This window comes from Panthera tigris, chromosome A1, assembly GCF_018350195.1.
Source record: "Panthera tigris isolate Pti1 chromosome A1, P.tigris_Pti1_mat1.1, whole genome shotgun sequence".
NCBI classification, from domain to species: domain Eukaryota; kingdom Metazoa; phylum Chordata; class Mammalia; order Carnivora; family Felidae; genus Panthera; species Panthera tigris.
Genome location: NC_056660.1, coordinates 121,265,806 through 121,280,933, shown reverse-complemented (window position 1 = coordinate 121,280,933; position 15,128 = coordinate 121,265,806). Strand labels below are relative to the sequence as shown.

Sequence of the window (15,128 nt, the reverse complement as noted above, 5' to 3'; positions counted from 1 at the left end):
TTTCTGTATGGAAGAGAATTAATCAGTGTTCATTTGATGAATTAACCTGGCAGATGAACAGGAAGGAAAGGAAGAACAGAGGTGGGAAAATCAATTTCAACCTACGTGGAATTGTCCAAACAAGGAAGAACAGAGAGAAAAAGATATGCAGTGACTAATGACTGACTATGAACAAATGGAGTAAAAAACAAGTTGGGTTTCTCTACAGTTATTTCAAAATAAGAAGGTAAAAAAAAAAAAAATAATAACAACTCAGGTTTCCAGTGTGAGAGACCAGGAGAATGTGAAATTTGGGATAATTTATTTCCAATATGTTATTTTTAAGTATCAAAAATAAAACATTTCATCTTTAGTTATCACATTTAAAATCAAACTGTGACCAAAAAATAAAATTTGTATTTTATACTTCAAAAGTTACAGTACTCAAATGTTATAAAACAGTTTTGTAATTTTATAACCCATTTAGTTCTAACACAAAACTCATTTTTGGTAATTCATTGGTAACAAATATTTCATGGGTTTTTGTTTTGTTTTGTTTTGTTTTTGATGTAGAGAAAAATTTCAAACTACCTGTACTGGACTAAGAACGAATTTATCAAATCAAATCAAATAAAACAGTGCATTCCCAATCTGTATGCCAATTTTATCCTAAGGGAAAGCGCACTGTTTAATACAAGCCACCCAATACTCCAACTGACAAAATTTGTATCTTTTTTCAGCTCCTAATAATGAAAAACTCACTTAGGCTGGGAAGATGTGAGCAATTTCATACTTGTTAATGAGGGACTCACCTTGGCTAAATAGACAGCAGGGCCAAACAAGTATCTTCAGGGGCCCAGGAATGAATTGTTGGTCTAGCATAGACCTAGCCTTAGGGTACAGTATCATATTAATATAATTTTATAACAGTGTGAAAAATACAAATTACATGCAACATTTGCCCAGTCCCATAAATATACCACTTAGCATTTGTAATCTACTGTAATGGCTGAAAATATATCTAGTTATTCTTCCCAACTTCCCTGAGAAGCAGGATTTCATCAGCATTTTTCACAAACTTGCACCGGATAAAATTAGTTTATGCTCAACTGGGGCTAAAATATAAATTTCTTAATTTTTATTTTCATTTACCCACAGGTCTATACTGCAGTTCATACAGTTACATATTTTTTTGTTATGGTAATAATATTTAGATATAATTACTAGAGGTAATCTTACCAGAGGTAAGATAAAAAAATACTGTAGTCAGGAAAGAACAGGAGTTACAAAAGCACCAAATTTCAAGCGGAAAAGAACACCAATGGAGATGGCAAAAATTTATTCACTCAACCCATTCCTCCTGCTGACACAGGATTTTCTAAATTTGATTAGTGGCCATGAGTCATGAAAGGACAGAGATAAAGGCAATGAAAGAATTCAATGGGAAACTAGGAGAATGGTAGCTAGGACTTAATGCTCAGAAAAATTCCTACCAACTCCTTTTGCTAAAATAACTAGTAAAATGCTAGGCCTCAAAATATACTACTTATCCAGCCTCAGATCTTAATGAAAAAAGACAAGCGAGTGCAACAGATGGAGAAATACTAAGATTGTAGTAGGACAACACTTCAGGATACTGAACCAAGTGAAATAAAAACAGACGTCCGGAATACTCAGAAAGAACATCAAAATTAATGTTTAAAGGCAGTAAAAAGAACACCCTTTTGCTATTCTGTTCTTAGAATAAAGGCCTCCCAATCACTGAAGGGCAGTGCAAAAAAGGACAAAAAGGAGTTCTGAATAGAACAGCTCATAACAGCAAGACAGGTATGGGCCTATATGGACAGACCATTCCAACACAGAAATGGAATATAGGACAGTTAAATTATTTCACCTCCAACCTTCCTTAAAACAAAGTACTACTATTTCTCCTTCCTAAGAAGAAAGGGAACAAAGCATAAGCAACACAGAGTCTCCACATAGAACTGCAATGCTTTTATTAATCCCTTTCTGCCATTACCACAACAGGTACCCCATAAAACTGGCAGTTTCCTGTCTTACCACACAGGTTTTTAGACGCACTAGCCTCTAAAATGGCAAAGCCCCTCAGCCAGCTGGCTATGGTCACTGTTACGCTTCTCTATCAGAATTCACCTTAGCTAAGAAAGAAAAGACTTATAAAGCATTATTTACATCTCCCTACTAAGTGCATTTTCCCCCAAGCTGTTAACAAAATATCAAGTGCAGCCATTAAAAAACTGTCTCCAGGGGCGCCTGGGTGGCTCAGTCGGTTGAGCATCCAACTTCGGCTCAGGTCATGATCTCGCGGTTTGTGAGTTCGAACCCCGTGTCAGGCTCTGTGCTGACAGCTCAGAGCCTGGAGCCTGCTTCAGATTCTGTGTCTCCCTCTCTCTATGCTCCTCCCCTGCTCACATCCTGTCTCTCTCTCAAGAATAAAGATCAAAAAAAAAAAAAATTTTTTAATTGTCTCCATATTAGGTATACCTTACTTCCTCAGTTACTTTTTGTATCAATCAAATGCAATAAAATTGGAATCTACTATGATTGAATCTCTCTCATTTACACATTTCTTTCAGGATAAAACACACTAATAATTCCCAAGTCCCTGAAGCTAGGGCACTTTTCTTATTCTCATCTATTATCGAGGTAGCAAGATAATCCAACTTCTAATCACCTATAGGGATAACTATGCATCTTCATACCAGTATCATAACAAATAATCATATCAATAAAATCATTATTTAAATATTTTGGACCTCAATCTCAGCCTATAAATTAAAAAGATACATAAAGATATATAAAACATATATATAAACAGAAATCTCCCAAAGCTAATAGTATACATATTAATGACAATTGTTTCAAACAAATTAAAATCTTCTCTCCCCATTCCTAAAATCTATTATTACCTCTCATCCTTTTAGAAAAAGTCTAACCTTGAGGCCTCTGTGACATTATACCTGAAAATTCTCTTACCCTTCTGACTGCTTCTATCTCCACTCCCCATTCATCTGCCCGTATCCCATTCTAAAACCTACCTACCTCTAAATGAGATTACTGAAAAGTTCCTACTAACTTCCCCTTATTTCAATATTACCCCTCACCGAAAAAAAAGAACACCAGAAAAATCTTCCAGAACACTTATGCTAGACCCTGGAACCTGCTCGCCTCACCCATTTGCCTGGTTCTTAAAACTCTCTATAACCTGGTCTCACTCTTACTCAATCTGTTAACCAATATAACTCCCCCTCCCCACCTCAGAAGAGCTTCTTAACAATCCAATAAACTGCATTTATCCTCATCTCCTGACCTTTGTTTATGATGTTCCCCTTACCTGAAAGACCGGTCTTTACTTTCAAATCCACTCAAATCCTACTGCACATCCTTCACGATCAACCTCAATACCCACAGTCCACCCACTTACTTGTCTCTCCCTTTTCTTGAATTCCTGCACCTTCTATTTTCACCATATAGCTGTGTACACTACTCTCTAATTGTTTCACATGCATTATTCTTGCCTCAATTAGAAAAACTGGAAGCCCTGTGAGACAGGAACCAAGACTTCTACTTATGTTACAAACCCCACAGCACCCAGAGTTATTACTTGGTCAAGATGGATAGCTACTCTGCACTTCCTAGTTTAGCTTTGTGAATTCCAACAGGACAAATAATTTCTTCTACTAATGGAAATTTCTGTTCTTTTTTAACCCAAAAGGCTTAATGTCAAAAACGTATTTTAAGTAACGTGAAGGATAATACCTGAAACACTAGGATCATTTTGCAATGCAGTCCCTACCTGTCCATTTCTCTAACCCCTAAATGAAAATACATGCTGGCTGGTACTCACTTGATACTGTCTGCGAAACCGAAGAGGCAGTTGTTGTGGTAGAAGTGGTAGAGGATGGGGTGGATGATGATGTTGAAGTGGACACTGCAGGTGCTGGGCTACTGGTTGTAGGGGTGGAAGCTCCTACTGCTTGTGCTTGTACTTGCGCCTGCACCTGTGCCTGCGCCTGCGCCTGAGCCTGTGCTTGCGCCTGGGCCTGGGCCTGGGCCTGGGCCTGGGCCTGAGCCTGGGCCTGGGCCTGGGCCTGCGCCTGCGCTTGAGCTTGTGCTTGTGCCTGCGCCTGAGCCTGCGCTTGAGCCTGGGCCTGCGCCTGGGCCTGCGCCTGGGCTTGGGCCTGAACCTGAGCCTGGGCTGCAAGCATAGGTGTCAGTTCTGACTGCTGAATAACCTTAACTCCATCTGGTTTGGTCCATGCAGATTCACGTGTCCGAGCATTATAATAATAAACCTGCAGAGGAAGCAAAATCATTGGTATCCCAGAATCTGTCAACTATCATTAAAAAACACTAACGCAACTATACCTTCTCTTAAGAAGTATTAAAAAAAAAAACAAACAAAACTTAGAAAAGAGGGAAAAAAGCTTAGAGAAGAGAAATTGGCTGTTGAAACCATAGGTAATGATAGGTATGAAACTATTAAGTAATTTTCCCCTTCTCCCCCTTCCCCTAATTTTCTATAATGAGCACACTACATTTTTAACACAAAAAGGAAAATCGAGGTTCTATTTTATGCGGAAAGTTAAAAGCAGGCCTTAGAATGCTCTCTTCAGAAAGCCCTGCTTGCAAAGCTGGCGTGTGACTGGCATTTGGAAACCTGAATTTCAAGAGGGTTCCCATCATTCCCTGAAAACCCACAACCACCTTGGCTCAGGTGAGCTTCCTTGGTAGACAACACTTCACACGTGTTGTAACCATTCCATGCTGGAGGAATTAAACATGTCCTATGTAATTCCATTGACAGGATTCTTAGAAGCTTGTGCTTGGTCTCCTCCAGTCTTTGCCCCATGTACCTTTTTTCCTTTGCTGGTTTTGCTTTGGATCCTTTCACTGTAATTAGTCTTAGCTGTGAGTACTCTTATATGCTGAGTTCCAGAAGTCCTCCTGGCAAACACTAAACCTCAGAGTTACTTTGGGGACTCAGAATCACAGATGAACATGTACAAGCACTCCAGACAACCTTATGTCTGTGCAGAAGTCTAATCCAGTGAGCCTTTCTTGAGTTCTACCCTATCCAGTGCTTATCTGAGACTCATTTTAATTGGCAAGGATACTGTCGTTGATCTCCACCTGCCAGAACTCTTAACTTTTACTCTTGTCACCAAGATCACAACCTAAATATACTTTATAATTTACCTTCCCATCTGGAGTTTTATTTTCAACCCATATCTCCTCAGTAGGAGGCAGTGCTGGAGTACCAGGAGCAGTCACAGGAGGCATTCCTGGTGGAAACATCATACCCGGAGGAGGAGGCATGGTTCCCATGGGTGGAGGCATAAAAGGTGGTCTCTGTTAATTAACAACAATAATAATGGTCATTTGTACTTCTCTTTTTTACCTTCAAATTAGTAAATTCTACCCAAACATCAAGTACTATAAGAGAAACTAGTTTCCCTCTAGTAGTAAAAACTAGTCCATGCAAATATATTCATCAAGGTTATAGAAGTTACTCTTTAACAAAAATGACTACTAAACAGACTAGAAGGAAATATATGAAAATACTAACAGGGTGAATAGCATTATGGGTGAATCTTGCTTTATTCTTTACACTTTAACTGCATATTTCATACAGTGGGCACTGGCTACTTTTCAAAAGGAAAAAAATGAGTCATAGATCTTGTTTAACACTAGGCACACCAATGCCTCCATAGGTCACCTATCGCAGGAACCAACCATAACAGAAACATTATTTTATAAATAATTTTCTAAGAAAAGAAAAATCGGCTCTACCTAACCCTTTTATTCTCTTTTCCCGTAAGAAGCAACTGTAAGCTAGGAAAATATTCGTCATTTTCTATTTTTTGAAGCAATACTAATAATGTAGCTCAAACACATAAACATCAGTAACTTTAAAAGACACAATCAAATAGTTACCCATTTTACTTTTAGTGGAAAATAAGAATTTAAATGACATAACATTATAATTAAAAAAAATCCTGGAGCCATTACTGATCCAATCCTCTCTCTGATAATTCCTTCACTGTCATTCTTCAATGACTGCTGACACAAGACCCTCAACCAAACAATTTAACTGAAACTGCTATATCTTAGCAGAAAAGTGGCCTGACATTTAAAAACAGATTCTGAAAAGGAATTAAAAAGATTTCCTCTATAATTTATGAGTAACATTAAAATTCAATTATTCAAAGCATCTTATTCTGTGTCATGCAATGGACACTATAATGTGAAAATGCATTTCCTTTTCCTAAAAATGTCTTCTTTTCCATACTCCAGGTTTTTCTGGATTCAGTTTCATGTCTTTCCAGCATCAGCACACAGACCCATGTTCTCTGAAATAACCACCCCAAATAGGTCTCATGCACCGTTAGCTGGAAATCATTTGGATTTAAAGTAAAACCACACAATTATCCACAGAGAACAAGAAAAGCATCACAACATTAGAAAGTATCACATTACAAATCTGATTTATTTCCATTAGAGGGTTACATCAGTCCATTACATTTTACAATATTCTACAAGTAGATTTAACTCTTGAAAGCACAAATAAGAAAAAATCCACCTATAACAAGTTATACCAGTCAGTAGGTCAAAAAGTGATTTCTTCTAATCCTAGGAAATATAAAAGCATTTAACATTTTGTTTAAGGGTGGGGGTAGGAACTATCCATTACTTGGAAGGCAATACAATTATTAAGCAAAATATTAAAATTTTGTGTCTCTTCCATAAATATAACCCTATCTACACTGAGTTAACATCGCTTAAATGCTACATCATTACCCTTTTCTATTTTTAGTAAGTTCATTCTTGATTATCCAAGCAAATGGAGGGCAGATGACAGCACTGTATTTATTTGGTTTCAGGGGTGTGCAGGCTGGATAAAGTAAGAAAACAAAGATATATACTCAAACAAAAAGAATACATTCTCAAAAGTAGACATTTGAGACTTGATACCTTCATGACATCATTTCAGACAAATAAATGAGTCTACATAAACTAGAGTAGAGTATTATGCTTCAGGTTAAAATACCAGAAAAGTTTTTATTTAAGGAAATCCCACAATAATTCTATTTCTAAAATTGTAAGATAACCCTACTTTTGCCCCAGGGAGACAAAATCTAAATTCTATCCTAGGCATCATTTTCCTGGGAGAACTGCTCAGAAATACAAATACTTCATAATATTTAAATACTTACTGGCAACATTTATCATTGAAAACATATTACCCCCCACTCTATGTATTAAGATTTCAAACTTCGTTTCCCATAAAGACGGATTACTAGAGACAATTCTCAAGATATAAGGCAGGTAAGAACTACCCTACTGATTCCTAGTTTTATATGTATGTTTTTCTATGGTTTTTCACCATCTAATAAATTCCCGTTCAGAATTTCTATACTAATTATGTTGTTACTACTGCTTTTGGAGCAACACATTTACATATGGATGTTTTCTTTAGCTCCCATTTTCCTATAAATGAGACTAAGAACAAGTTTTTAAGCAAAACTCATACACAATATCAATACTGACACTGACAAACAAATGACAACTTCTACATTCTTTACCTGGAGGTGTGGAGGGCCCATTGGTGGAGGAATCCCTCCTGGAGGAGGCATTGGCGGCATATTGGGATCAAAAGGAGGACGTCCAAAGGGGGGCCGAGGTGGTGGTGGAGGGCCTCGCATCATACCAAAAGGGGGAGGAGGTCGCATGAGAGGTGGTGGGCCTCGCATCACTGCATTTGGTGGGGGAGCCGGGCCTCGGAACCTCAAGGCCTGCTGTTGAGCCATCCTGTGTGGGAAAGCAATGTATAAATTTTTCCTTCTCAAACATATAAAATATAGCTATTCATCTCTAATTAAAATCAAACTTAAGAGGCCCTTAAGATCAAGTGGAGCTGGAAAGTCATCATTTCACAACCATCGTGGTAAAAAGTGCATCAGTAAGAATGATCAGTGGTCACCAAATCCAGGAGGAAATCTGGATAAGGAGGAAATCTGGATAAGGATGATATCTGATGGTCTTAAAATGTCTCCCCACATGCTATTTTCAGTTGCAGGGCAGGATGAAGAAACATCAACTACATATTAGGGAAACTGGGCAACACCCTGACCAAGTGATCAAAATTATTATCACCTAAAAAGAATAAATGGGGGTGCACCTGGCTGGCTCAGTCAGTTGAGCTCTGGACTCTGGATTTCGGCTCAGGTCATGATCTCAAGGTAGTGAGATGGAGTCCCACGTCCACCTCCTCGCAGGGTGTGGAGCCTGCAGATTCTCTCTTCCTCTCCCTCTGCCCTCCCGGCTCATGCGAGCACGCTCTCGCTCTCTCACTCTCTCTCTCTCATAAATAAATAGATAGGTAAATGGACACCAAGTGACTGAGAGGGATACACAATCACCTATTCCGAGCAAGAATGTATAACCTCAATCTAATTATGAGGAAATATTAGACAAATGCAAAATGAGGAATGTTCCATTAAAAATAAGGGAGAATGAGGGCTGTATTCTTCACAAATGTCAATGTTATACATAAAAGACAAAGGAAGGCTGTGGAAATATCATAGATTTTAAAGGACGCTAAAGAGATGACAACACAATACTAACTCTAGACTGGATTCGGTACTAGAGAGAAGACATGCTAATAGGATATAGTGAAGTAATGGGCAACGCTGGGATATGGAGAGTAAGTACTGTTATCTGTGTAAATTTATGAAGTTGTTAACTTATCATTACAGAGGAGAGTATGTCCATTCTTAGAAAACAGACACTTTACTATATCTTACCCTCAAATGGTTCAGAGTAAAAGAGAACATGCATACATGCAAATAATAAGGCAGAGAGGTAAAATACTAAGTGTATTAACTTCATTTTTGCAACTTTTGGAAATTACTTCCAAGTACAAAGTTTTTACAGGGGGTGGGGGGTAGCAGCTTAAGAGATCACGAATATTCTTTAAAGGATAAGCCCTTCGCTACACTGAACCCCATCCCATCCTTCAACCTCTAGGTCATCACCCTGGTTTGTTTTTCCCATGGCATTTAAACAGATAGGAAGTATCACATAAATGGTATTACCTATCTCCTCTCACAAGTGCTTTTTTTAAAAAACAAAATTTTTAAAAATATTTTATGCTACCATGTATCAGGCAGTGCTCTAAGCTCTTTTTAAGTCATTTAACCATCCTTTTTTTTTAAATTTTTTTTTAACGTTTATTGATTTTTGAGACAGAGAGAGACAGAGCATGAACGGGGGAGGGTCAGAGAGAGGGAGACACAGAATCTGAAACAGGCTCCAGGTTCTGAGCTGTCAGCACAGAGCCCGACGCAGGGCTCGAACTCACGGACCGCGAGATCATGGCCTGAGCCAAAGTCGGACGCTTAACCGACTGAGCCACCCAGGTGCCCCTCATTTAACCATCTTAACGCCGTGATATGGATGCTACAGGTGACCCTTGAATAAAACAGGTTTGAGCTGCACGGGCCCACTTACAGGAGAATTTTTTTCAATAAATTCAGTACAGTACTAAATTACGTTCTCTTCCTTGTGATTTAACATTTTTTCTCTAGCTTATTTTATTGTAAGAATACAGTATATAATACATTTAACATACAACATACGTGTTAATCAATTGCTTATGTTATGGGTAAGGGGTCTCAGACAAGAGTAAGCTATTAATAGTTAAGTCTTGGGGGACTCAAAAGCTATATTTCAATTCTCAAATTGTGGGGGGTGGGACAGCATCCCTAACCTCCACATTGTTCAAGGGTCAACTGCATTATCAACTTCATTTTAAAGATGAGGACACTAAGGCACAGAGAAGTATCACTTGCCCAAGACCTCACAGCTGGTTCAGCAGTAAAACCAGGATTTGAACACAGGCAAACAGTTCTTAAACACTACACCATGCTGTTTATGTAAGCCTCTCTAGAGCAGGAATTCTGTCTTGCTCTCCTGTATATTCCCAGCACATAGTAGGTCTCAATATTTGTTGAATAAGCCAATATTTAGGCACTATTGTACCTAAATTACCTTACAAGTAAGGTATACACATTATAAAAATTATTTTTAATATAATTTCCTTATTCTTCTCAAAAGCTACTATAACTCTTTATATATGAAATTTACATTTTTGTGCCCATGAGATTAATAGTTACATTCCTTATGTATATCTGAAAATAATCATTTTCATACTCTCTTCTCACCAGGCTCTTCCAACTTTCCTACATCCTTCAACCCTCTGCTTAAGATTATCCTTTGAACTTTCTCTAAATTTTCCACACTGTAGTTCAATTCTGTCACAAAAAAATCCTAAGAACTAATATGACTTCCATGAGAACACTAGGATTGTAAACACATCCAAGAGCTACTATTCCAAGAGTATTTAACCAAATTTGCAAATTATCCTGCACTCGGGATTGCAAAGTACGAGGTAATAATGGTGATGGCAAAAAGAAGTAAGGATGGGATCAAAATAATCAGTCTTCATATTATACACACTCCCTAAAGACAGACAGGAAAGTCTTAACCTCTGGGCAGAAAAAAAGTGAACCACCAAGGAAAGATACTGTGTTTCAGTCTCAAGTTAATAATGTACCTTAATCTTCTGATTTCCTTTGAATCTGCCTCTCCCTTTACAGAAAAATTACAGTAATTCTTTCTTTAGATTTTCACTTCCTAGTTACAGGCTGAAGTTAAGTGGTGAGGCTTTTGAATCACAAAAAAAGTCAAATCAGGACTCTGCCTTTTGTTGTTAGGCTAGTTACATAATTTCTGAGCCTGAGTATACTCAGTATTAGTATACTAATGTAAATTAGCAGGGGCAGAGAAATAAGACCTATCTCCTATCTCCCTGTTCAATGAGATAATCCCTGTGAAGCATTTAGGATAGCATATGCTACCCAGTAAATTATCATTACCTAGCACAGCGCTCAACTTCAAAAAGCAATGTCAATTTGACTAAACAGCTTAACTTTCAAGTCTGCCACTAAAAATGGTGACAAAATTCACAGAATTTCCTCCATCAACAGCCTAAAGGTGCCACCTTCTGATGTCAGATATGTATAGCACACGTGTTGAGCTCTCTGTACACGCAGTTGCATCCCAACAACCTCACCAGAAACTTCAAGTTGGAGTAAATGAACTGATAAAGTACTTGGAAGAGCACCTAACACTTAAGCCCCCTGTAAGCAGGAGGTATTATTACTGTGGCCATAACATTAGTGTAACAGTAGTGTTAAATGGTATTAACGTGAGAAAGCTAGCTATACTGTAGTGTTAGCTACATTACTATAATTACTATTATTAGAATCTCTATAACCTGACCTCTACCGACCTATTTTTTGATCAAATACTTTAAATAAAAGTTCATTACCTTGAAGCCTGTGCACTTGTTCCCTCGGCCTGGCATGCTTTACCCCAGATGTCTACATAACTGGCTCCTTCTCATTCGGCCTCACTTCAGATGTTACCTCAAACTCTTTTCTAACCCCAAACCCAGTCCCTCTCTGGCTCGTAACCCAATTTGCGTTTTCAATTATGATACATGTTACGAAGAAATCTTTCACTTGTTTACTTCTGTGTTCTGTCCACCCGCTAGTATATAAGATCCTTTTTGGCATACTGCTGCATCCCAGGGCCCAGGACAGTAACTGTTCAAGCATTACTCCTGCAATGGTCATGTAAACTGGGTACTTCCTATATACCAAGCACGGTTACATGGACGGTGTTTGTACTAATTCTTGTAGTCCTCACAATCCTCATAAACTTACCAGTTAGGTAAGTTTGGCACCATTTTTACAAAGGAAACTATGGCACAGAAAAATACCTTGTTTAAGGGAGCTGGCTAGTGGTAGCACCAGTGTATTCTTATTCCCATTTTACAGTTGAGGAAATTGAGACTCCCAAGTATCTTGTCATCAGACAAAGTATTAACAGGTAAACAAAGGCCTTGGATAAAAGATCTATACAAATACGACTCTACAAAAGCGTTCTTAATGGTCTTCAACCATTAAGGGACGGGTGGCATTTGGACCTCTAAATAAATTTTGTCTACTGTAGGTTATTTGCATCCCTACCACTTCTAACCTTTTTGGAAAACAGAAGGCTCCTTACAAGAATAGAAGACTCTTTTTTTTTTTTTTACAAGAACAAATGTATCTCCCTAGGATATACAATCTCCCCAGTGGTGAAGACAATGCTGCAAATACTTTAATAGGAAGGACAAAAATAGAGAGATGCTACATCATGATATATGGGAGTCAAATTATGTGGTAAGACTGTGAGGAGACCTAGACCCTACCAATTACTCAGTGACCTTGAATAAGTCTCTTCACACTTGGGAGGTTGATCTCATTTGATATGAGGTTAGTTCAGTTTAGAATTTAGATCAATCTTAATTAGCATGGAAGCTCCTTGAGGACAAAAGTTTTTGGTCTGGTTCAAGGCTCCCCTGCCAGCAGGTACCTAGGTCAGTGACTGTCACAAAGCACACACTAAATGTAGGTCCATAAGTAAACCATCTGTAATCTCCTATATTCTTTTATTTACCATATATCCATCCAACACCTCCCTTGCCAGGCACTATGGCAGACACAACATGATACACATTAAGAATACAAACACAAAAATAAGCCTCAATTTGTACCATCAAAGAAGCCACATAAACAGATAATTTCTCTTACACCATGAGAAATGCTATAATCAGTTATTTTATATAAGTAAAAGTTTTTACAATATGCTCTGGAAGCAATTTCCAACCCAGGAGGCTAAGATCTAAAATATTTGCAAGAGAACACCTAATTTAGAACCCTATTCAAATCACTTTCACAACAATGTCTAGACTACTAGTAACAAAGTCTAAAAGGCTACTCTGTAAAATACTAAAATGCAAAGTAATGTTCCCAATAAGGAGGTAAGTAACTATTCCCTTGAGATCACAATCAGTAATAAACTTTCCATCACTAATACTGAACCACCCTGACAATACACTTTGATCACTCATTACTAAGGTACATATGGGGTTTAAAGGGTATGAAATTCGCCCCTGAAAGAAAACAAGATTTTACTCCTGTCAAGTAAGGATTTCTCTGTGTGACAATTCAGAATTGAGAAGACAATTTTTTCCTGAACACTTGAGTAACAATACCCATTTCTTTCTACAATTTCATCTTGAGCTCCAGACAATACTAGAGAGTCCTCATAACCTACACTGCTCTTTTTCATTTTCAAATGCTGACAATGGCACAATTCAGAATGAGAGCTGAACATCTGAAATGTCATTTTCCCTTACCCAGAAAAAAAAAAAGTACCAAACATACATAAAGCTCAGTATCTCTTTTCCTCAAAAACCACTAAAGAATTTTACTTTATCAAGACACTTTTACTGTACCAGATCTTAATTACAAGCCCCATAGGCACTAAGATACCAAAGGAAGAAAGGTCACTGCACTCTTTAGGGCAATGGCGTAAGCACGAGAATGGAACAACGATCCAGATTGCTGGCTCTGGAGCCTGACTGCCTGGGTTCAAACCACTTCCTGGAGCCACAATTCCATCAATGCGACCTTGTCCTACTTCCTCGACCTCTACAAGGTTCAGTTTCCTCACCTGTACGATGGGCCAGTAACTTAACTGAAGAGGGCTCTGGTCTGTGGCCTGCAAAAATGACAATAGCCAACTACCCCAAAGGCACACAGAAACACGTACCAAACGGCTGTCGCTATTGCTGTTATTCACAAATGCGGCATGAGGCATAAACGGATGAGAGAGAAAGGAAGAAAACACACAGGAAGTTCAGAAAAAGAAGCGATGAGGCGAAGAAGTAACAGGACAGACGTGGGGACCCCCGAGGGCCGCGGAGGGCGTGGGGAAGACTGAGCCAGAAGTGGCGAGGGATCCCGAGGAGTTAAGTGCGGAGTGGAAGGGGTCGAGGAGGGAAAGCCCGGCCCTCGGCGGAGCTGAGCCGGCAGGAAGGTTGAGGTGGGCCGAGGCGGAGGCGGCACGAGGCTGAGGCGGGGCCCCAAGGCGGGAACGCCGGACCCGGCCCGCAGGCCGCAGGCCGCGAGGGGCGCTGGGGCCCAGGGAAAACCGCAGGGCGCGCCCGGAGAGGGCACAGGAGGCCGCGGCCCAGCCCCGGCTCGGCTCTCTCATTCAAGCCACCTTCCCCTTCCCCCTTCGCCAACCCCATGCGGTCCTGGCCCCGAGCCGCTGCGGCTCCTCCGCCCACCCCCCGACCGCGGATCTCCGCGCGGCAGGCCTAGCCCCTGGGGCCCCACTGTGCTGAGATGTAAGGGAGGACAGCGCCCCTTACCTGAGCTCCCCCGGGTTGAATCGCTCACCGTCCCCCCCGTCCCCGCCACGCTCCGCCATTACAGAGGGCCGCGTTCATCCACCCGCCGACTGAGCGTCCCCGATTGGCCGGTCGGATCGTCAATCCCGTGCGAGGGCGGGGGAGATCGCAGAGATCAATGAAATGATTGGTGAAGCTTTCCATCAATCTTCAGGCTGAGGGCGGTATCTGCCTTGCGATTGGCGAAATGGCCCGCCGACTTTGAAAGCGGTATCCAGACAGCCAGGTGATTGGTTACTCGGAGGCTATATGGGAAATGAGACTAGAGCAACGAGAAGCCGCCGGCGCCCTCTCGCGGTAAGCAAAATTAGGTCCTCCCACGTACTGCCGGGCCTGCGGTAGCCACGTGTCTGCCGGCTTCCAGGAAAGCCAATTGTGGAGCCATGTTGGCCGCTTATGGGTAATAGTGGCTCAGGCAGAGACCCTTTCCATTGCGAGAGCCAATCAAAAATCGACCTGAATTGGACCTAAGCCAATCACAGAGTTGCTGTGGAAATCAGCTATTTCCCAGCTTTTCAGAATCGTGTGTTCAGTGACCACCCGTTGATAGCCACGTTATTAATAAAAGATTATTAACTACCAAAGTGTCTCCTAAAGTGTATCGTCATCTGATGAGTGTTATAAGTTGCCGTATTAAGACAAGTGGGAGATGGCAAACCTCTGTGCAATTTACAGTAGAAAGCATCTGCCCTTCATGCCTCTCTGAATTCAGCACACCCTGGTACCCAGAAGGAAGTCTGTTTATTGCTCTTTTTAT

The 15,128-nt window shown here is 40.1% G+C and overlaps 1 protein-coding gene across 6 annotated transcripts in view; it reads right to left on the bottom strand.

Moving 5' to 3' along the window:
• TCERG1 (transcription elongation regulator 1) overlaps positions 1-14,696 on the bottom strand; it is a 60,789-nt gene extending 46,093 nt beyond the window's left edge. For all 6 annotated transcript variants that reach the window (XR_444753.3, XM_007079956.3, XM_007079957.3 and 3 more), the window contains exons 1-4: positions 14,333-14,696; positions 7,587-7,812; positions 5,200-5,352; positions 3,848-4,295 (exon numbers count right to left, since the gene is read on the bottom strand). Coding sequence is in view for 5 of the 6 variants with exons in the window: in XM_007079956.3 (XP_007080018.2) it covers positions 3,848-4,295; positions 5,200-5,352; positions 7,587-7,812; positions 14,333-14,391 (886 nt within the window). In the remaining variant the exon portion in view is untranslated. The remainder of the gene's footprint in view (positions 1-3,847; positions 4,296-5,199; positions 5,353-7,586; positions 7,813-14,332) is intronic.
• Between the last annotated feature and the right edge of the window lie 432 nt (positions 14,697-15,128).